Source organism: Anopheles arabiensis, chromosome 2 (genome assembly GCF_016920715.1).
Source record: "Anopheles arabiensis isolate DONGOLA chromosome 2, AaraD3, whole genome shotgun sequence".
In the NCBI taxonomy this organism is placed as follows: domain Eukaryota; kingdom Metazoa; phylum Arthropoda; class Insecta; order Diptera; family Culicidae; genus Anopheles; species Anopheles arabiensis.
This window is the reverse complement of record NC_053517.1, coordinates 12,845,465-12,869,258: the sequence shown is the minus strand read 5'-3', so window position 1 is coordinate 12,869,258 and position 23,794 is coordinate 12,845,465. Positions and strand designations below refer to the sequence as shown.

General features: G+C 49.2%; 2 protein-coding genes across 4 annotated transcripts in view; both read left to right on the top strand.

The window, feature by feature from the left end:
• The first annotated feature begins 670 nt into the window (after nt 1–670).
• On the top strand, nt 671–5,646 carry LOC120895082 (MFS-type transporter SLC18B1-like). Its single transcript, XM_040298100.1, has 7 exons — nt 671–1,984; nt 2,727–3,375; nt 3,487–3,652; nt 3,728–3,823; nt 3,897–4,232; nt 4,320–4,445; nt 4,581–5,646. The coding sequence occupies exons 1-7, from the start codon at nt 1,874–1,876 to the stop codon at nt 4,663–4,665; spliced, it is 1,569 nt and encodes a 522-aa protein (XP_040154034.1). The 5' UTR covers nt 671–1,873; the 3' UTR covers nt 4,666–5,646.
• Nucleotides 5,647–7,029: 1,383 nt separating this feature from the next.
• LOC120897325 (mucin-5AC-like) overlaps nt 7,030–23,794 on the top strand; it is a 38,732-nt gene continuing 21,967 nt past the window's right edge. For 2 of the 3 annotated variants that reach the window (XM_040302129.1, XM_040302126.1), the window contains exons 1-3: nt 7,030–7,157; nt 8,183–8,348; nt 19,161–19,224. The gene's annotated coding sequence lies outside the window, so the exon portion shown is untranslated. The remainder of the gene's footprint in view (nt 7,158–8,182; nt 8,349–19,160; nt 19,225–23,794) is intronic. The other variant, XM_040302127.1, reaches the window with a different exon arrangement.

Genomic DNA, 23,794 nt, shown 5'->3' with positions numbered 1-23,794 from the left:
CTTATCAGTCGTACCTAAACATACACGGAATAGGCTATGTTATATTTAGCTAATCCCGTGCTGTCTCTCTCACCTTTACCCTACTCAGCCTTCTTTACTCTTTCTAAAAACAAAATCTCATGTGCGATTCTGCACGTTTGATCTCCCGTGTGTTGCCTATTTGTGTGATTAGTGGTGGGTAAGGAATGAACAACTGTTTTGCTAATAATACCTATCGTCGTATCGCTTTCGGCTGATATGTTGCTGGGGAGATGATAGAGAGAAAATAAGGAGCCCGAAAGCAGCCCGATCAAGCAGCTCAATGCCGAACGTTGGCTCACTACAACGGAACACCGTCATCTCAGTCAGCCACGGTAACACACAGCTAGAATGATCATGAATGTTACAAAATCTCATTTTTTTGGTTATTGGTAAATGATGATCATGACAAAAAAGCTATCTTTCATACATGCAGTGAGCGCATTTGCAGTGAAATTAAATTCCCACGAATATTTCTTATAATAATTTAACAAATAATGACTATTTTATTGAACTCGTCCAGTCCCCGTACATTCCCACTGTGCACAGAGCCGCTTGATAACGCGTACCTCTCGCACACGGCTGCAATTTCGTACCGACGTACCACCGTACACAACCATTCGCCGACACTCGAGCTGATACGAGGCAGGGCAGCATCTTCCCTGTGAGCTGGCAGCATCCAGCGCGATCAGTCCCTTCGCAGCCAACGACCGAACATCCTCCCGGGCCGCTCAGTCGCAGTGCTCTCGATCGCGCGCGGGCGCCCACACACACACGCTCTCTCTCTCTCCTACCTCGCTGTCTGTCTGTCTGATCATCTCCCATTGGAAACAGTGTTTGGCGTGTATCCCTTTCATTTTATATCCGTAGCCCCATTTTATATCGTGGCCGTGTCCTTAAAGTGACTACCAATCACGACCAAACAAGTGTTCCCTGTGTACCAAAGATGTGCCGCTCAGTGTAATCGAAGCATTTGCAAAGCAAACGTCCATAAGCAGCAAAGCAAGTGGCCCCATCGATCTACCGTCATTGTACCGGAACAACTACGGGTTGCGATTATTGTGCGCTCGGGAACACCACCAACGCCCGATTCCGACTGCTCGGCGCAGTTTCGGTTCAGTGCCAGCCAGTGCCACCACACCCAGCCATCACAGTGTCCGTGCCCGTTTGTGTCAGTGTTTGTGCCTCGCCAACAATTCTTTGTCCGACAGTCCGTGGCGATTCTACCGTGTTTGCGAAGAAAGTTGCATTGCCCGTATCGACGCCCGCTCCGCTGATTGGACACGAGAGAGCACCAAGAAGTTATCAATATCGATAGGGCAGCAGCATCGGCGGGTGGCAGCGCAAGGTGTATACCGTATACTGTCGGCCGAGGTGCAGCGCACGGTGCAGTGCACAAATCCGACACGATGCTAAATCCCGTGCTAGGCGCCGTGTCAGCATTCTGACCCATCCGACGATAGAACATCGACCGGTTTCGCTGTGCGGCTGTGTTTGTGTCCTTGGTGGCCTCATTTTATTTCATCCCGTCCCGCGTAGTGGTAGTGGTGGTGGTGGTGTATTACACTGAGAGCGTGATTGTCTGACGAGGGTAAATAGGACGTTTGATCCCGTGCAGTGAGGCTTAGTGCACAGTGCTATCCTGGAGGCGGAAGGACGAAGCGCAAAAGAGAGAAAGAGAGCCGTGTAGTATACAGGCATTTTGAGGCAGTGTGTGAGCGTCGCCGTACACTGGAAGGTGTGCTAGAGTAGTGAACGGCTTTGCAGATACAACCGATCCATCGGTCAGCTGGACCAGCGCGTACATACTTCTTAGTACATCGAAACCCATACATACACACATACACATCGCACGATGGCGCTAGACTTCACCCGACGACAGTGGCTGACGCTGATGATTATGGGGCTGGCCGATTTTTGCAACGCAATCTGCGTCAGCTTACAGGCACCATTCTTCCCTAACGAGGTACGTAGGCGAACAAAAAAAAACACACACACACACGGAAGTGATCTTAGTACATGGTCCCGATTGTGTCCTATTCTCGAAAAAGCTGCAGTAAACACTGTGTGGTGTAAATACAGGATAGTAAATATAAATACAGACAGCAAGAAGAATGCACGCTGTGCTTGTGAGCATTAGCTCGCGCAGCATTTGACGTCAGTGGTTTTGTAGCGGTGTACTAAGATACGTGCGTTTGTACTAAAACCGCGTAGGTACTCATGAAGACATTGAAAAAGCTACTTTTTACTGTTTGTCATGCTTTCTTGGTGCCAGCGAGCGACCGAACACATCCGATGCAATCAAGAATCGTAATCGTGGTGGTACAAAAATTGATAAAACAAACGTCCGTGCATGATTCATCGTGCATGGTTTGTCTGTTTGGTTTGAAATCAAAAGCGCTACATCGAACCAAACACCCTATGATGATGGTCCAGCTTCTCTGGAGTGCAAACAAAAACGGCTCACCAAAGGTGTTGAAGGGTGGCGCCGAGGTTGGCTCACATTTCACGAGCGCTCGAATGTCACGGCGACGCCGTTATCTAACCGTGCTGTGATGCACTACAGCTACACAGACGCACTGTTTATTGATTACCTTCCATCTTGGCAGGTCGAGAAAATATATCATTTCCTGATTACATACATGCGCCCGCACGCGTGCTGCCTGTCATTTAAGCGTTCTTCTTCCTTTCCCACCTTCCCTTTGCAGGCGGAATCGAAAGGGGCGACCGCGACCGAGTACGGGCTCGTGTTCGGCATCTTCGAGCTGGTGGTGTTCATCATCTCGCCCCTCTACGGCCAGTACATCAACCGGATCGGGCCGAAAGTATTATTCAACAGCGGCATCTTTACCACCGGCACCTCGGCCATCCTGTTCGGGCTGCTGGATCGCGTGCCCGGCCACGTGCCCTTCATCACGCTCGCGTTCGTGATACGCATCGTGGAGGCGCTCGGCAATGCCGCCTTCCTGACCGCTTCCTTCGCGATCATTGCGAAAGAGTTCCCGAACAATGTGGCCACCACGTTCGCGTCGCTCGAGACGTGCTTTGGGCTGGGGCTGATCGTGGGCCCGATGGTGGGCGGCGCGCTGTACACGGTCGGCGGGTACTATCTGCCGTTCGTCGTGCTCGGTTCGGCCCTGTTTGTGACCGCCATCCTGACGCTGTGCATCCTGCCCAAGCACCCGAACGAGCAGCAACCGAACCGGGAAAAGTCGGCCTCACTGCTGGCGGTGCTGAAGATCCCGGGTGTGGTGGTGTGTGCGCTCGCCATCAGTGCGACCAGTGCGTCGATCGGGTTTCTCAGCGCTACCATGGAGCCACACTTGCGGCAGTTCGATCTCAGCCCGATCTTGCTCGGTAAGACAGTGGGATTGGGACAACGGTGCGCCTGAAACTATGCAGCACGCATAGCAACAGCTCACCGTTAACGGACGAGCTGGACTAACACACTATCGCTCTCGTTTGCAGGTGTTGTGTTCGTTATCAATGGAGGAGTGTACGCACTGACAGCACCGATCTGGGGCTGGGGTGTGGACAAGTTCCTCAATCCGAAGGTTGTCTCCACGGTGGGCTGCTTCCTGGTCGTCGGAGGGTTCTGCATGGTTGGACCCGCATCATTCATCCCACTAGAAACGTACGGAGTCCACTGTCTGTGCGCTATAGCAAAGTTGCATGAGATTAAACGCATACTGCTTGCCTCTTCTTGCAGGAACCTTACATACGTCATCATTGGACTGGTGCTACACGGACTAGGGATTGCTGCGGTGCTTGTTTCCAGCTTCACGGATGCACTTAACATCTCCATGTACGTTATTAACCTGCCCAAAGCACCCATCTTTTGCACGCTTCTTAACGGTTCCCCTTGTACTTCGCCACAGTAAAAAAGGACTGCCGGACAGCATTGAAACGTACGGCATGATTTCGGGACTGTGGACGTCAACGTTTGCGTTCGGCGCATTCGTCGGACCGTCCGTCAGTGGGCTGCTGTTCGATGCGATCGGATTCCGCGCGTCGACCGTCTTTATCATCGGGCTGCAGCTGGTGGTCGGCATCATTACGATACTGTTCCTCTGCTTCGAACGTTCGCCTGCGCCGTACAAGGAGATCTCATCGGTGGAGTCGCTGATCAAGCCAGCCACCAGCACGCAGGACGCTGACTCGCACAACGAGAGTGGCGCGAGCCGTACCAGCAGCCTTGACATCACCTACCGGGGGTAAGTTGCGCAGTGACGTCTGGGAGTGTATGAAACAAAACGTCTAATCATCTTCCTGTACCCTCCCGCATTTCCAACCTCCAACAGCAACAAGTCGGGATTCTCTGGCAGCCAGAGCTCGCTCATCGGGTCTTGGCGCCCATCGGTAAACAATCTGCTAATCAGCAACAGCTATCAAAGCAAACAAGGACACTGGGCACGCTCCGTCACCGAGTAAGTGGTCGCCGTTGGCGGGTCAACAAAACAATGCCCACCCGACCGCCCGCCCATCGGGTCACGGGGATGGCCTGTAAATTAGTAACCCCTTTTTGATTTGGGCCCTTTCATGCTCTTTTTTTCTTTCGGCAGGCTAGAGACGAACAGCGGCACACAGTACGGGACGCACTACGGAAGTTTCGACGCACGGCCCGGTTATCATGATACAATGGCCTAAATAGCACCGTGTGTGCATCGCTGCGACCTATGTACTGTGTTACCAGCGCCAGACGTCGACAGGCTCCAGATTGCCGTCGACCCGACGCTAGTGACCTTGCGGATCGGTATTTTTTGCTTACTGCTAATGCCGCGCTGTTGAAGTCCCGTCCTCATTCAGCGCACTCTATACCTGCCACAAGACAACCAGCTTAACTAGTTGTAACTACCTCCCCCGGTGTGTCTGAGCGCAACGGACACATCGCTTTCGTCGTCACTTACGCTACACACACGACGGCAGATACACACCTACACGCTATACTCTCTTCTGTCCAGTGTTGTAACGAAGCATAAGAATACCCTGGAGCACGACTGTAGCGCCACGGACCATATCCCAACTCCAATACTCAGTGAGGATATTAGATCGTCTTGTTTTTTTAATACGTTATATGCACCACCACCATCCATCCCAGATACTCAATCGATAGCTCATCGAAAGACTTCCCCCTCAGGCTTAGGCAGATGATCGGACCAATATCGCGAGACGAACTTTTGGCAGGATTCAACAGTTCCCAAGTTTCACGATAATACTAAAACAAGATATTGGCATCATCTGCACACGCTCGGACGATATTCGTCCGAGCGAACCTTAACTTTTAACGCCATCCCTTACCACCCATGTGTCCCATGTCTCTCGGAATCCAGCTCGCTTTCAGCCCCTGGAGCTTGCCGGTGCCATGCCGGCCGACAGCCCTGACCTGTGCGTCAGTCGCACCCCAAACCATTCGCCGCGGCCAAAAAGGGTGACCCGCCTGCCTGCACTGGGAAGATGTGCCAGCTTGCCTACGAGATCTCGGCGCAAGAAGCGAGTCGGAAATAATCCAGCATTATGTGTGATGTTGATAAGTTTTGTGCGGTGTGAGAATGAGAGTATGTTAGATAAGGCATGTGAGCAAACACACAAGTAGAAAGGAAATAAAATATTGTATTTATAATCAACAGACCACGCTGCGTGTACGGTGGGTAGAGACTGGAGAAATGGGAGGATTTGGAGGGTTTGTGTACGAGTGGGTGTGCTGATCGGTGTACCAATGTAGAGGTGTGCGTTCCGGAAAGTTCGCTGTCCGCAGCGCAGCGCAGGAACAAAACCGACGAACGATCGTCACCGCGCGAACTGGATCTTCTTCCCTTTCCGGCGGTTAGCTCGGCACAAATATGCGTTGTAGTAATGATTGTCCGATGACGACGTATCGTACGGATGGTGATGCTTACCCAGTGGTGCATTGTCAACCGGCAGCAAACAATCTTATCGAAGGTGTACACAGCACTGCAATTCAAACAGTGCCTCCTCGAACTATCTCGGTCGAACGATTCATTCATCTGTTCGAACTGTTTGATTTTATAATTAACTACTACGTAATAAATGGAACGCAACGAGCACGTAGAATTGAACACCGTCGCACGAATGTTTAATAGTTAAAGCTTTTTTTAAATATTCATTCTATACTTTAACGGATTTTTCAAGGGTTTTAAAGCGCCATCTATATATCAATATAAGTGTACCACTGACGATAGATAAACAATACTTCAGAAAACACTAAATTAAGATGTAGATGTATTAAGATACACAAACAAAAGTGCATCAAACAGTCAAAATAATGTTACAATACATTCGAAACGATCTATTTCCTACAGCATCGTTGTGAAACATTGTGTTTTGATATAAATTTACGGCATCGCAACGGTGATTTTAAATCTCATCTTAAAGCGCCACCTACACGTCAGTCTTAGTAGCATTTAAGGAATGTTCTTTTTCGCCCTAGCGTACAGTATGTGACAAACTGTGGTAAACACTTCATTCTACCGAAATAAATGAACATCTTACTATCTGTTTTCAATTAAGGTATTGTAACAACAAGTTATGTTGTACTTAAAATATTTAAATAAGAAAATTTTAAAATAAAAACACAGCTTTTTGTTCTGGAAATAACATTCACAACGATCGCCGTACAGTCCGTAACTGTTTGGTTAATCATCTCGAAATGCATTTTTAGCATTCTGGTTATCGTTTAACCCCATCTCAAGCGCTGCACGGAGAGTGCACCGGCAAAAACACAAGCGACCGATCGTTTTTTGAAAGCGCAAGTGACGACCATCCGCCGGTCATACTAGACTTGCCAAACTGCCTTCCCATTCCGTTTCGCACACCGCACACCGCAACACCTCCCCCGTTGGGCCCGGGGTATCGCATTGCCTTTTCCGCGTTCACGCAAACATGCAACCGAGCGGGCACACGTGCTATGAAGCTGCGCGCATAGCCCGTCTGCGCAGCACCGTTCGTTGGTTTGCGTTGGATTCGCGCACGCAGCTGAGCAGCAAGCGAGCGGGCAGGCTTCGGACCCGGCACGGTTGGCGATCGCTGCTTAGTAGCGTTTCAGAGCTCGCAGCGCACGGAGCGTTTGGCTGGTGAACCTGCAGCCCCCCACGTTAAAGTGTGTCCCGTAGCAACCTAAGGTAGGAGGGATCCGTCCCATCCACCACACAACCGGTTTGTGTGTTGGCTTCCCACGCCGGGGGTCGAATTTGCAGTGAACGGCGGTGAATGCTGTCGTACCAGGGGTGCATGGGTTTTCTTTCCTCCCTTTCCCTTCCACCGAATGTGAGTGTCAAGTGTCACACAGCCTCCGCGGAGTCTCTGTATTTGTAAATCCAGCCTGTGTGTAGGTGTGGGGTGAAGTTAAGCGAAAAGCTCAACAACCCTGTGGTACATCGGCATGTGACAAAAAAAAAAGTGTGATCGACCGCAATCAGGAGTGAAGAATTGGTTATCGAAACGTTTTTCGAAAAAAAAAGTTACAACAGGCTTTGCTTTCTCTTATTTGTTCTAATTTCTAAATCCGCTATCCGCACCCCGCTACCAGAATTAGATCGTGTTCACACGTTTGCTAATTTGCAACATTCCCAAAGGTGTCAAATTTCATGATCTGCCAATTTGTTTGTTCTCCTTCCTTTACATTTCAACGTGCCGGGGGGAGAGAGAAAAAAAAACGAAATGTTCCAAAATTCATAAATGCCATGATTTGTATATTTCCTCACCCGTATGCTGCTGGTACAGCATCGCCCCAATCTTTGAATCTTGCTTCTTCGCGAATTATTGCTTCTTCTACCTTCCCTACCCCTTTCCCTTCGAGTCGAATGCGAAGTCGTGTTCGTTCTACGCCTTGTTCGCCGTTTCGCGCACCAACTCCTTCGCGCACCAACACAACCATACCGGCGGCGGTGTTCGCGACCGTTTCCATCTTGTGACCCGCGGCTCACGGCTCGCAGGATGGTAATTGTTGGCCGAAACAAACCCGAATGGCGCGCGTAGCTTGTGCGCGATAAAGCGATGCGAAAGAAAACTGTTGCCCCTTCTGCCTTCTGAGTGCGAATACGCGCCGCAAACACTTGGTGACCACTGTGTGGTGGAAGTGATTTTTCGTGTCCGTGACGAATACAGAAACAAAAGTTCTTTTTTTTTGTGTGTTACATTCCTACAGGCAGTAAGCGAAAATTATACAGTAAAGTGTCAGTGACAGTAACGTTAAACTGGTTACATCAAACCGTGCGCATCGCAAGTGAGACTGTGAGACATTTGAAAGAACGCATACAGCCACATCGATTGGCGTTTTACTCCATTCGAAACGCAGCGACAGCAGCGAACGGGTAAGAAATACGCACGCCTTTGTCTGCTTTTCATATTTTTGTAAAGTACATTGCTTCACCAATACTGCATCTACCTACGCAAGTGCACACAGCCGAAAAAATGGGGTCAGCAAAAATTTTAACTTACGCTACCAGTGACAGACAGTACACTAAAGTATTAAAAGAAAAATCCCCTCCCGAACGGCCTTGTCACAAGTATAGAAACGAGAAAGATTTAATCTGCTCCCATGCGCCCGCACAAGCGACGAACCCCGTGACACAACGAGTGAGTCAGCGCCAAAGCTTTTGAATTTGGAAAGGAACTCGACCGCTTATGACAAACGTTCCCCTTCTATCTACACACACACACACACACACACACACACACACGCGAATATAAATACCGTCAAGAACACATTTACGACCGGCCGTAGGATACTTTTCTGTTGTTTTTCGCACAATAAATCAAACATTTTAACTTTCAAGAACGCAGCACGTCGTAGGCTCGATCCAGTGCTGATGGTTGTCGTGGCAAACATAAATAAGCGCTTAAAAGCTTGTCCTGCCTGCTCAGCATCTATTTGGGAAAGGTCGGCCCGACAACAACGGCAACACAACCATCGCCAAACAATCGATCGCATCGGTTCCGTTTTCTCACGGGCTCAGAAGCTCGGCCGCTCGGAATTGAACTTTACTGACAAGCGGCAGTTCAATAAAGCCATCCCACCAGGCAGGCTCAATCGGATGCCCCTTGGATGGTTCACTTGCTCCTGGCTCGATCTCGTTCAATTAAGATCATCCCGTGAAGCGCCGTGCAGCGCAAATGCAACTCACAGCTGCAACGTCGACACAACAATTATGCAACCGTATGCCTTCGTTGGTAACTTTCTCCGGCCACAAAAGCCACAAATCGAGCCTTTCTTCCTTTCCATTCCTCTCATCCGGGTGCACATCTTCAGGTCGAACTGTGGTCTTACCGATCCGCCGCCGCCGCAAACGAGCGTTTTGCGTAAATCGCGCGACAAACCATTCCAACAGGCGCTGGCGTAATCGGCCACATTGCCGAACGATCGATGATTAGTGACACAAAAACACACAAAAAAACAAACAACGCATCTATGTCGCAAGCGGTGCATCGCATGCACATGATAACACTCTGTCTGGGGGGTTAATTTTTCACACTGACGTTTGGGAAACCGTGATCCACCCCGGGTTGGGTCACAGACAAGCAACGAAGTATAAAGAGTAAACACACACAAAACGGCGAACGAAGGTGCCAACTGAAAAATAACATTAACCACACCACACAGCAACACTACTTGCTCAACGCGGCCTAATGATGGCTTTTGGTGGTGCTATCTTGGGCTCGCGGACGCTCAGATCAGACGAACGAAGCTGTAGCCAGCCTGTAATCAATTGCGTAGCACACGCAAACGCCACACAGAAAAAAGGGCAATCCGTGGGAGTTGGCCCACGAAACCTCGTGACCCTCTGCCGAAGCGGGGCTGTTTCCGAATCGGTCCGGTGAGAAATGCGCGATGCAATGGGAGCAATGCGCGATGCATTATTTATGTAGCAGCTGCCCCAGTTGCGCTCCCCCCGCTCTGCTACCTCTGCTGGTCGATTGCTCTCGGGGTGCTTTATTGGCACCAGTCTAAAAGCGAAATGAAACACTCTCCCAGTGTGTCATCAGCGCGCGCACACACACACTTTTGGCCAGTGGACGGTAAACGGTCCGACGATAAGCGCGTAATACCGCGAGCGCCGTCCTTGAGCCGGCTGGGCAATCTTCCGTGTCAAGACGTGTTGGGATTCCGGGTCAAGATGGCCGATGTGGGCAAGTGGCCGGAAAATGTATACAATAAACACACACGCCGCTTCATCTCCAATAAGTGATTGCTACCGTATCTTGGTTTCATTTTCATCCGCGATCGTACTACTGATTGATATGTTGTTAAACAATCATTCCAAAACACGAAAACCAAGCATTCCATTACTGCATCGCAACCAGGTGTGATACAGCCGCGTGTCAATTTCAACATTCCATCATTGTGATTGTAATCTTGTAATCATCAACGACTCAAACCTAACCTAAAACTCAAACCTTGCCAAAAGGTCCTCTTCCGGGTTCGACTTCCTACTCGGCCGATCCGATCCAATTTCCTACGAACCGGAACCCCGATCGAAGCGACACAAACAACGACAAAAACACGCACGCATATGAAGCGCATCGATCATATTTTTCGGTGGGCCCAATCGGCTTGCCTTGATCGTCATTAGTAGTTCGCAGGCAGGTAGGAAGGTAGGATTAAACGCACTGTGACGGTGACTTCCAAAAACAAAACCCTTTCAGTTTTTTCTTGGGCAGAAAAGGGGATGCCCTCTAGCAGAAGCTGGCTGTGCTTAGAACACAGATTAATTAGTTCCACCACGGACGAGTGAACGGTCCCCTTGGCGGCGGACCAAAGCGGTGTTTGTTTGCGTGTATCGAAAAAGCGCGTATCGTGCGGTTTGAACAGTTTTGTGTCAAAAATCGTCTTTCAAATAAAGCGTGCAAACAGTGCTCGGAGGTGATGGCCGTTTCCTGGCACGCGATCCAGATCTGTAAGTGGATCGAGAAGTTGTTTAAATTCGGAATCGTTCCGTGACGGGTTAGGAATGTTGGGCGATGTCATTTAGATTTAAATTCGAGCCTAATTTTGTGTTTTTTTTTGCAATTCATTGATGATAAGTGTGCGTTTAATATATAATTCCACATTCATTGTAAATAAATGGTTTCCAATTGGGCTACAAGACAATCCGATTGTAATATGAAGAACATGAGATTTCACAACTATGACAGCAGGCGACGAACCCGATACAATAACAGAAATCATTTACCGTGCGATCTAACCTTCAGAAAACTTCAGAAACTTTCATCACCCATTTGACTTGCAATCATGCATCTCCCCCTCCTCTCTCCCCTCTCCATTGGCCTGGTCCCATCGAACCGGTCCCACCTACCGTCCCATGTAAGGAGTCCGTGAATCGACAAATCATTTCAATATTAGCTCACCCGTTTATCACATTTCCATCCGGTCAAACATGGCTAAGTGTTTTCAAGACGATGCCGGCGACGACAGTCCTCCCCTCCCACCCCTGCTCACGTGCTCTTTAACGCAAATAATTAATTACAACGCCGTGCGCGCGATACACCCACCACCCACCGAGGCAAACATTCGCCCCATCCCCCGTAACACACTCACGCTGGGAGCCTTCCTTTGGGTAGAAAATAGAAAATGTGACCTTCACGTGTCCTTCCCGAGCCGCAACCGATTTGCATCCTTTTGCTTCACTACACACTTTCCGTTTGATTGATCTTCTTGGCCGGGCTTTGTGAGCAATTGCTACCGTTTTTATTTTCTCCCGCCGGCCGGCGCATAATCGTCGTTGGACAGAAAGCGAAAGTTCCCCATTTCACTGCCCCCTGCGCCTTTGCCTGCTCTCTGTTGCCGGGGGAAAGGTGCGAGACTTTCGGCCGAGCGAAAGGTGCAACACACCGAAGCCTTACCGCCAAAAGCGTTGCACCCGGCTGCTCCGTCTGTCTGCCAGCCTTGGTTCGGTTCGATTTCCTTGGGCAAACGACCCTGCTTCTGCCACCGCCACAAAAGCGCATCTCACGCAGCAGCGGCAGCAGCAGCACGAATCGATTTTCACCCTTCGGCCAGGGGAGGACGAAATTTGAGCAGGCAGCATACACCATTGGTTCGGTTTGCATATCACACAAACTGTCACAACGCTGGCTTTCGCTTTATTTGCTCCCAGTGGTTGTTTTACGCTCTGTTCCGCTCTTCCGCTCTACGTTAACCGACTCTCGTGGGCATTCCCATTATCACATTTGATAGAAAACAAAGTTGTTTGTACAATTAGCGTTATCTCCCGAAAACACTCACCATCTCACACACACAGACGCACATGTGACCCCTGAAGCAAAGAAAACCTGTACCGTACGTAAGACACAATGCCAAACAAACGGCAAGTAAAATTAAATCCATGTCTCTTGCTGCCCACGGATCTGTTCCCGCTGCCGGGCCCAAAGTGACAGGGACAAGAAGTCTGGACAGGCGGAAAGAGAGAGAGAGAACCGGGCAAGGCAAGAAGAAATAAAACACCAGACCACACCACCCGAAAGAAAGTTCCATCCATCCAGTTCCGTCGATTGCGTCCAGAGGAAAGCGAAAGTTCGTCCAGATGGGCCACCGAAATTCCGGTGCACACAATCACTTCTCGAATTTCCTCCCCTCCCCCCTACACGGTACCAACAAAACCCCTCGCATGTAAACCCGAAAACTGCTCCAAGCGCAAGATGAAACACGACATTCGCGTTCGAATGATTATTTATGGGGACAGTAAATTATCGGCATGATGGGTGAGTTTATTGACTCATTCGGTGTAATACATCGGGGCTTCAGCATCCAGTTTAACAGTTTCAGGTATCATTTCACCTGTCGCAGGACGGATTTTGGGAGCATAAAAAGCATTTTAAAATTATATTTTTCTCGTAAATTTTCCAAAAACACACACAAAACAAAGACAAATATTTCCTCCATACAAAGGAAGCGTTTACGGTGCCGCGCTTTTATTTTGACGCCCCATAAATGTGCCGCACAGTCTTTTTTTCAAGATTTAAGCCGATCCGAAGTGCGGTTCGTCGTTTCCGCGTGAGCTTTCAGTTTCAATTTCAAAAATACGGGGTAATAACAATTTCGCACATTTATTGCGCACACCGCGGGCCGGGCCACAGTGTGGCGCAGTGGCTTTCAGCTCGGCACAATTCCTCTGGCTTTGCTTTGCTTTCCGCCGGTTTCGATTCAACGATACCAGCTTCGCGCAGAAGTTAATAAACGTCCTTCAGCAAGCCACCTCTCCAGGGTAGTTAACGGCGAATAAAGTAAATAGTAAGAAAAGAGGCACAACAAAACCAATGCCCGGTTGCGGCGGTTGACTTTAACAGTTAAATTCAATTAGCTCACTACCGCAACCGTATCGGGGGGGGGGAGTGCTTTCGGGCCAAGGCTACCCGACCCGGGGGGAGGGCAGAAAAAATAAAACAACAACAACAACAATACAAAAATGATCCTTTGCCATCACAAACCTGTTGAAAAACTCGCGGCCGGAGCCGGTGGGGAACGAAAATGCATTGCAAAAACTGCACGCCAATAATGTCAATCCAGTGGCAGGCCTGCCATTGCCAACCTGCCGTTGTAGGGGATCGGGGGAAATGGGGGGAGGGGAGTGGGGTTCGGTTCGGAAGGCTGGTTGAGAGTGGCCCTGAGCCAAGATGCAGCATTGGGCACGGGCGCAATGCTGTCCTGATGCAGTTATGCTGATGAGCCGACAGCCAGCGATCGATCCGATGTGCGATCGGCTGTTGTGGTGTGTATGTGTGTGTGTATGAATGATGTGTTGCGAAACATGGTGGAATGCATTATTGATCGTGCTGATTGCATGACGAACCTTCATGACCCCACTCGTGTGCAATGTGTTATGTTGACAATGTTGGAGGTTGGAGGCTTTAAAATGCAAGCAAAAGCAGGAAAGCATTCCAACATTTTTGTTTTTTTTTTTTTTAATTACATTAGCGGATAAAATCAACGGACAAATTGAATATTACATAAGGATTATTCAAATAAACATGCGTATCATACGCCAGTTTGACATACATTTAACCGCCAACAGAGCATATTTCTTTTAAAAATACCAACAGATGGCGTGTACTGCTCGATTAGTCGCTAGCCATTGCTCACTTCTTCAAACGACTTCATGCTATTCGCAGTAGTTTTTTAACGCTTTTGATGAATAATAGTACCTCAGGAATAGCATAAACGTTCGCTTTCGTACAACGCGCAAACAATCTTCAGGTGATCTCTCTCGACCTACCCTCTCAGTTCATAGACATATTAGCTAAGCAGTTGCAACATTCGCTCATCGAGCTTGCAGGATCCATCAAGCATCCGCGACAGCATCCGTTATGAAGCAGTACAGTAAACCCACCTAACATCAACTTTCCTTACGAGCAATGTGAGAGTGCAGTGAGCCTATTTGTCATCTCCCCGGACCAGACCCGGACAAGCGTAGCTCGGCAGCAGCTATCACGACACTCTAATTGCTTTCGAAAAGGCTCATCAACCATCATCAGCATATGTCAAATCGAGTGAAAATAGACCCCCCCGCGGGGGGTAGCCTCCAGTGCCAGTGTTATGATCGCATTAACCCCCGCACCGCGTGTCTTTGATGCTGCGAACACACCGGACGACGCTGTGTGGCTGTGCATCTCATTTATCTTGTCCCAGCGCTGCGCGCGAATCCGCTCTCCCGAACGTTGCGGCAAGGTTGCGCGCATTACGCGATGTGTTGAAATTGGAAATTAAAAGCCACAACAAGTCACTTTAAACCCGACTCGACTTACCGGGCAACCCAAACAACACCCACAGCAGCCGCTCAACAGCTGGCGCCCCGGTAGCGTGGTCACCACGTGTCACCACATTCCGGTGTACCCAATTAACCGTAAGCAACCGTCGTGCAACAGGCTGTAAAGAGCGCTCGCTAAAAATGGCCAAAATTGCTCGAGAATATAGCATGAACACACACAACACTCCCCTTGGAATCACCTCCAGCAAAACGAACTGCTCGCGCGCGAAAGAGAGACCCCTAAGGGTCTACACATCGCCCTTGCCTAAGGGGCAGGAGCGTTTCCTTTTGCGGCAGCACATTCACGCTTATTAGGTAGGATAAATGGTGGCAGTGGCAAGTTAGTGTCGCGGACAGGTTTCACCTGCCCTGGTGGAAAGCGAAAACCGTATCAATTACGGCAAGGTGGGTGGCGGGCGCCCGTTCCCGACTTTCGTTGCACAATCGGGCGCCAGGAACGCGGCGGTAGAACAAGTCGCGAGTGCAACTTGCGCTCTAGCTGCAGCGCCTGCAGGTTGTACGGCTTTTGCTCGCCATATTTCACTCCACTCCGACTGTCGGCGTTGTGTTGCAACGCGTCGATAAAGTTTGAGGAATGTGCGACCATAGTTGATCGGTGTGTTGCTGGGCTTAATGTATCCGTCGATTCAATTAGAAGCAGAGCCGACAAGATGGAAGTGGATGGAATGATCGTTGGTGACATATTTTGACATCGTTGGACACGTGTTTAACTTAAAAACATGCTTTATCTTGTTGGAGAATGAAGATCATTCGATCTGATTTGAATCTGAACCTTCGTCACATGGAAAATCCATTAGTATAGGATGGGGTCTACAGTTTTGAATGAAAAATACATCCCACAGGGTATCAAAAAACATGCAGCAATGGGGATTTTTGATACGTAATACTGCCCTGTATTGGTAAATCCAGAACAAAAAACCCACGATTCTGACGTTCGGTTCAATTCTAATCCCTAAAAACGTTCATGAGTAATACGTAATACAGCACAAAAACACCTTCTAATGCTCCTGTAACCACAGATACTTATCCATCCACCTGTTTTGTTCAATCAAACCCAAACAACAATCCAAACCGGGCTGATCAACCATGCACAACGTAACGCACGCCACCGATTGCACAACGAATCAATAACGTTTTTGCCGTCCCCGATGACGATTCGATTCTCCTCCGGCAAGGATTTCCAGCCGACCGAGCAAAGTGGTCCGGTTTACCAAAACACACACACACACGGTAAGGTCCACTTACTCACGCGTACCAATGCCGCCCACCATACGAGATTCCTTCGCGACAGTCTCGCCATCCGCGCCAGTTTTAATCATAGTGGAGGGGAGTCATAGTACATTGAATATTCAAATTGAGCGTAACATGGCGTAGGTGAGATACGCAGTTCAGCTTGGAAGTTCTCCTCTCCTAGAGCGTTGGGAAGCTCACGTGGGGATTTTTGCTCCGTACGTGTGTCTTTCACCTGAGGAAAATATTCCAATCCCTTAGGTAGGTTTTGCCCAGGTTGTAATCTCACGAGAGAAGTTTCGCACTAAACGCCTCAAACTCACAAAATCGAACTTTCGCGATGACACGACGGGATTTTGCGGCTGAAACTGAGACCCCAATCTGCATAAAGCGCCAACCTGCCAACCGGTCTGAAGGTCGTTCAGCCATTTTGAGGAGCGCAAACATCATCCTAGAAAAGTGACTGTTTTTTGCCTAGCCTCGAGTGTTTGTCTCTCGCACCTTTTTTTATTACCATCCAATGATATGTTCAACTGGGCGCAGAAGAAGAATCACATTCTCACCTCTAGAATGAGCATAAGAGAGAGAGAGAGAGAGAGAGAGAGAGAGAGAGAGGCCTGTCTAGCAGGGAAGTGATTTTTAATGAGTCTCTTCTATCGACACAGGCAAGCGGGGTTCATAACTTCAGCATCGGTGTACTCATTCGACGACATTCTAGAAGCAAACATCCAAAACAAGTCACGAAAAAACACTAAAAACTGTTGTTCGCTTTCCTAAATGAAAACAAAAAAGCCGACAAATAAAGGCGAGCTGAGTAGTTTCCGTTAAAATGTAATCAGTTGTACCGGTTTGGGGCATGAAACTGTCCAAACGAGCAACCGATTTCAGCTCATCATTTTGCGCTATTTTTTCGTTTTGTTTTTGTGCAATAAGAATCGCTGAGCAGAAAACGATCGGACGACTCCGTAAGCTGTGTTCCCACCAGGCGGGAGGATTGCTGAAACAGCAGCCTCCCAATTGCACAAAAGGCTCATCGGCTAACTGTACTGCCCTTCGCACTGCTAAACACGAGAGATTGCGATTGGATTTTGCACCACACTCCACCCTGCATCGAAGGAAAGCGCCAATTTTAACCAAAAACTAGACCACACCATCTTACACCGTGCATGAATGAACCTTTTGCCAGTGTTAGAGAATGAAGTCGACGAGGGATGAGTTGGCACTACACGACCAGTGGCCCCTGGCAGAGGGCGTACATCAGCTCAGTTTGGCGCACTGTGCTTTAGAAGCTTTTCTTCGTTTTGTTTAATTTAATAACCAATCCATTATTGAATCGCAAAACACTTTTTTTGCGAAACGGCAGTCATAACCAGCGGTTCGGGCGTTCTTTGCCCGTGCCCTACCCACCACCCCATAACCCTGCCCCCTTTGGCCGCTATTCTACATGTCCAGGAATAGAGTTCAACGCGAGATCGAGGGATCGCACCAGCGCAACCAGGGCAACGGAATCGATCAGCATGAGTAAGGGATTTTTGTTCTTTTCGACCGGTCGATCGGGTCGAGACCCACCGATCAACAAACATGCTTGGGTGGGGGAGGGGGGGGGTGTGCGACGGGGCGGTCTGTGACCTTTATATGAATCAGAATTAGAAGGCATTTTTATGTTACTGCTAAGCAAGAGGCGATCCTCCGGCCGTTTCGTTCGTTTGTACCTATGCTCAATTTACAGTTAGCCGTCCTCAACCCTCCATCCAACGGGGTACACTTTGGACCGGCCGGAAGTGTGTGTGTGTGTGTGATACAGCGAAGAAAGGGGTAAAAGGCAAGGGACGCGAATCATAAAAATGCCTGCCGCGGATGAGGTAAACGCACTGTCGGCAGCTGGGAGTGCCGTTCGGTGTGTACGGAAAGTGGAAAACCGTTCAACTGGGATGGGACAGTATGCACACGCGCGCGCGCGTGTGTGTGCGATGGTGGCAGTATTCAAATGAGCCAATCCCTTGTCCCTCCCACACTCCCAACTCAATCCTCTCTTGGTCCCATGTTTGTGGTGATTATGATCATCAATATCGACGACCGGCAACGGGACAGCGAGAAGACGCGATTGCGGATCGATGACGCTTCCATGACGATCGTGGATCGTACGGCCGTGTGTGTGTGTGCTCTATACCTCACAAACTGGTGTGCTTTCTAAGACAGTGAGCAAGCCACGAAACCCTGAACACCATAGAGCCCGAGAGATAGAAACAAATCAACGTCGGATAACATTTTGCACCGTACCGTACACGATCCAGCTGCCCACCGCCGTCGGGTTCAGATTGGCCGTTGTGGGTTGAGTGGGTGCCAATAGTTCAAAATAAACACACACACACATACACACTCAAACACACCAAACAAGTTTTCCGTTAAGATTTTGATGTTCCGATGTTCCGAATACGCACTCCCCGCACTTCGGGTTGGTTGTCTCGGGTGTCAAAAGGTGAGGGACAGATCGTTTGGGGAGAAACGTTGACATTCCTAGCCGGTTGGCTGGCTGTTTGGTTGGGTTTTAATCGGTATGTTAGGAACGCAAGCGGCAGATGCGTTTGCCGTCGCGCTGCCATTGCATCACCAATGAGGATGACCTTCTTCTTTGTTTATCTTCGCGTCACTCTCGCGCTGGTGCTGAGAGATTTGGTGAAATTCGGTTTGAGAAATATTGATATTGGTGTATAGATTGGGGGAAACAAACCAGCTTCAAGAGGTTTACGGTAAATGGGAATAAGTGGTGGTGTTCTGGATGTACGTTTCCATTTAGTCAGGGTTATAAAATCTATGCTTTGTTGCATAAGAAATACAAATACTTGGAATCTCCTGCCGGAATCTATTTCCATAATGCTGCTCATTTAGTTGCTGAATTTTGGCAAAATTCTATTCAAATTGTGTGAAGATTAGCGCACTTAAGCGAACCATAAAAAGCGTGCAATTACAGCGGAGAAAAACATAATATCTAATTAAATAGCAATTCATTCACAATCGCTTATGCTGAGGGAACAATTTCTCATTAGAGAAATACCACCCTGCCATCGCCACTTTACATGCAGCGCCCATCAGACTAATTTATTTCGTTCTCTTTCCCCATTTTCCCGCCAGCCCTTCCATTCGATGACTTCTGCCATCGCAGCATGATTCCCTGCTCGTTGGGTTAAAATATTCCGTAAGTACCACCGCCGTTAGAATAAACGCTCGTACTCTCCGTACCTCCGCCAGGGAAAGGAACGCAGCAAACCCGCGGCGCACGGTGGCCATTCGAACATTGGACACCGAACGGCAAAAATTAATTCGCCTCAGAACGAACGCAATAATATTATTCTACCTTTATCGAGCCGAACGGCAAACGCGCGCAGGACCTGGGCGGGGCTGAGGCTCTTCCGATGCCTTCACGGATTTCTTCAATAAATCAACACTTCTATTCAAATGGCTGCGTACACAGCCGAGCTCGTCAATAATACCCCGTCTGGGGCTCGGTACGATGATGATGTAATGCTGGCGCGGCGGCCCGGCACTCCGGACGGCCGGACAACACGTTGCGTTAGAGAGGCCAGTGCCGGGGGTTTGGCTGCTTCTTCCTCCCGCGTTCGTTCTCGTTATGTCTCGCACACAATCCCCAAAAAACGAAAAAGAAACAAAAAAAAAACACACAAATCGCATCCAGCGTATTGCAGACTGTTCGAAATTCGTCTCGAATTCCAATCACGTGAGCCGTAACGAAGCTGATGACTAAGGCAAGATTATGGGAACGAAACACACACACAACGCACTCGCCCCGGTCTCGGCCTGCGTGTTGCGTGGCCTTGTCGCAAGTCATTCGGTTGTGCTCGTTTTTTTTTTTTTTGAGGAGAGCACATTTTTAGCAATGTTTATTTTGTTCTTCTTTCCCCCACTATCTCATCATTCCTGGTTGCACGGTTAGGTCCGACACATCCCTTCCGTGCTGGTTTCCGAGAAGTGTGCCATCTCCCCATGTGCAGCTTATTAAGCGACGCATTTTCTGGACGCTTCAGGAAAGGGATCATAACTTATCGAACGAGCTATTCCCGCAGGATGGCTACCGCACGGACGAGCTAATCCTTTGGAAAACGCAACGGCGTTCAATTTACACCGCGATTAGTCCTGCTGAGGCACGGCATCTCCCGTCTCGCGTCAATTTACGCCGTGTCCCAGGATCATGTTTCTACCTGCGGCGGTGACGTGTCCTTGAGCTGAGTAATGGGCACGATCGGGCCTGAAAGTTCCGTCGCTGTACGGATTTTCTGCGAATTCGCGAATGCATTCCTCGACTCCGAACGGCCACGGTCACGAGAAGCGACCCAGAGCGGAGAGGGTTCGTCGCTTGCGCGTCTTCTGCGCTGCGCGACGGCAATCCCAGGCATTGAAGTCTTTCGTTTTTCATTCCTGCGGGCGATTCTTGTCTATCTTCTCCCTTACGCGCGTTGCGTGTGCTTAAGCAAAGGGTTGAGAAAAGATTACCTTTTCAAGTGGGAAGATAACGCTTCACATTACTCAATGGGTTGGTATAATAAATGGGTACCAGAGGCTTGTACCAGCCACCCTGGGCCACAATTTGTCAAACAGATAGCAGCATCACCCTTGCCGGCGCGCATTATCGCAACGGGCCACACAAAGATGCATCGGTGACATCGTCCCAACCAAACACCCCCAGTCGTTACCGTTGTGATGCGTTAGATAGATAACTTCTTAATATCCACCTGACTGAGCAGATTCGCCTTGCTTGCCTCCCAACAACAACAACAACAGCAACCAAAAAACCGTTGCTACTTTACCGCTTCTCCTACACCGAACGTTCGGTCAGACTCCGTTTGCGGCACGAGCCGAACCGTTCCCAGGATGATACCGATGGTTTTTAATTGTTTTAATTACAAATCCCCCGCAGGGGTGGGGCCGAGAGCTTATAAATTATGAAACGGATCACCCGGTGTCACCTGGTGAAGCGAACGTAGAGAGCGTCACTCTTTGCTTCGCCCGTCGTTGTCATTTTCTCGACCTCACCATCACATCACGGGGTGATAGCGGACAATGTGCCAGGCAAACGATCGGTCGGGACAGAGAACGGCAGCGTTGAGATGCTGTCGCTAATTCAATTACAACGCCCATGGTAATTACCCGACTGCGCGTCCAGCCGTTAGCGGCTGCTAATGGGATTCGCGCTCGTGCCAAAAAAAAAAAAGAAAGAGAACAACAAGCCACAACGCACCAGGCGAGACACTATTTCGGGCCAGACGTGTGACAATTGCAACCGACCTATACCGAGACGCGAGTGTGAGTGTTTGACACATGGCCCCCGGGTACCACCACATAGAGTGCAAAAGGTTTGCTGGAGGGCGCCTAAGGCGTGGCGGCCGCTGCTGTACTGCCTTCGGGTGGAAATTCAACTGCGCTAAACCACCAAACCACCACTGTCTCTCCCGCCCTCCCTACCAACCGCAAACCATTTGCAACGAGAGCGCTGCAGCAGCAGCAGCAAAGTAAGTTGCTGGTAAAGTTGCTCTCCTTGCTTGGGAGACTTGAACGACCGTGCCGTGCTTTTGCAAACCCGTAGGAGTTAGTTCACTTTTACTTTCATCTTGCGTACGTTTCTACGCGCGTGCGTGTGTTTGTGTGTGTGCGGTCATGGACGGTATACTACATAGATGGCAGGATAGGTGCAACGTGCGTGGCGACACCATCCGTTAGCAAGCTAATTAAATCTCGCCATACCGATAGGCGAACGGTTCACGTTTCGGTACCGGCCCTCGGGTGTGTCCGCCAGGCATCAGCGACAGCAAGTTTATTGCCGCCCGATGGATACAGAGGAGAGGGATTTTTTTAAACTTTGAACAGTGTTGGGAAGAATAAACGTTCACTGAAATATTTCACACTTGCAATCAATCATAATCTGCTGTTAAGGAGCGACTGTGAAAGGCACTTCAGAATTACCTAATATCGTGTCGTACCCGTTTCTATTTTTGTGAAGATTGATTTCATCAATATATTTAACGATTTCCTTTTCCTTAAAGTGTTAAATAAATAATTAGATAAATCACGAAGCTAATTATTCTCCACCCAGCACACCGATCATTGATTGATTTGGGATAATTCGTCGTAATCTATATCATTACCATACACCCATTACTTCACACTGAATCTCGCTGCAAAAAAATTGCAAAAACAAAACGAAAACATCTCCTTCCCTTCCCCCACGATTGCATCCATTATCGATCCGGTAACGTAACACGTTACTCCGGCTAACGTGTGGGCACAGCAAAAAACCGTGCGCCGGGCGCGCTTCAATTCTCGGTGCAACGCAGCTGACGGCGGCATCGATTATGCCACCAAGACCTAGAGATTGGTTCGATCTGATCGATCGATCGACCTTTTTTTTCTTTGCTTTGCTACTGCAAAGAAACTGCGATTGATGGCAAGCAGTCGGTGGCGCTAGCTACTCCTCCTTCCTTTCTCGCGCGCGGCGCAGCAATTAAAAGCTCACAGTGCGCCTGTTTGCATACACCGAGGCAAGACGTTGCTGATGGGGCGATGACTAGCCGAAAGAAAAGATCTGTTCAACCCCTCCCTCCCTCGGTGTGCGATTAGACACACTAACACACGGAGTGTGTGCGCAGCGGTATGGCAGCGGCACGCGTCACTTTAATTTGTCTGCCTGTGTCTGCCTGTCGCTTCCTCGGCGAGCTTTTGCCTCATCTGATGCATCTCCGACATGCATACGAAGAAGAAGTGGGGGACTGAGAGGAAAGCTTCCAGTCATATTTACCCGGGTGCAAATCACGCGCATTCCGATGTTGGGTTTTTTTTTCTTCTCTGCAATAAAGAAATTATCATATTTGCGAAAATGAACCGTGGAGCTCGGCGTTACGATGCGATTGCGCGATCGGAATGCAATTTTAAACCGTTTTTCCTCTATTGTGATGGCAGTCCCGAGGGGAGAGTATGGGGGGTTAAAAGCAATGCACACACAAAAAAAAAACAACGCGGCTTATTACGCATCATCATCCCCTGTTTTTTTTGCGGGCTCTATCTGAATCTCGCCTGTACTAAAGAGGGTTAGGAAAACAAGAGGAAACAACGAGAGACACAGAGAGCGAGAGAGGGTACGAAGCGCCTTAGACATATCAGTACCTTCTGGAACTCCTATTCAGCCCTGCCCCTTGACGGTTTGTGTGGAAAATCGGTCAGCTGCAAGCGTCACGGCGTGTTTGTGCAGAGAAGAATGGCTTTTCAGTCCGGTTTGGGCCCGCCGCCACCTCTCCCGGCGGGTTTCTGTGTGTGTTTACACATATGCTCTCTGCAACGAGATAACATTGTGCACCACCCATCGATGGTGGCAACATCTATCTCGCGCAATCTCCTCCCAGCTTCCCTTCGCCGTTGTTTACCGCCGTTGGGCCGATTTGGGCGCTCAGTTGGGAGGGTTTGGTTTTTGTGTTTAATTTCTCGCCACACTCATTGCTGCAAATCACTGCCTGCCTGCTTTACATAAATGCATCCCCGTCGCGAATTTGCTCGTTTGCTGTTAACACTCTCTCTCCCGCGCGGTAAGAGGTCGGGTGAACTTACATCATAAGCTCGGGCTCGGGTTTTGTTCGGTGCAAACTAATTCGCACTCCAGCACACTCTCCGCACACACTCGCCCAGTAATCAGTAAGCCCTCCCTCATCAGCCACGCAACACAAACACGTTCGAGGTTTTTTGTTTTGGTTCCGTTTTTTGTT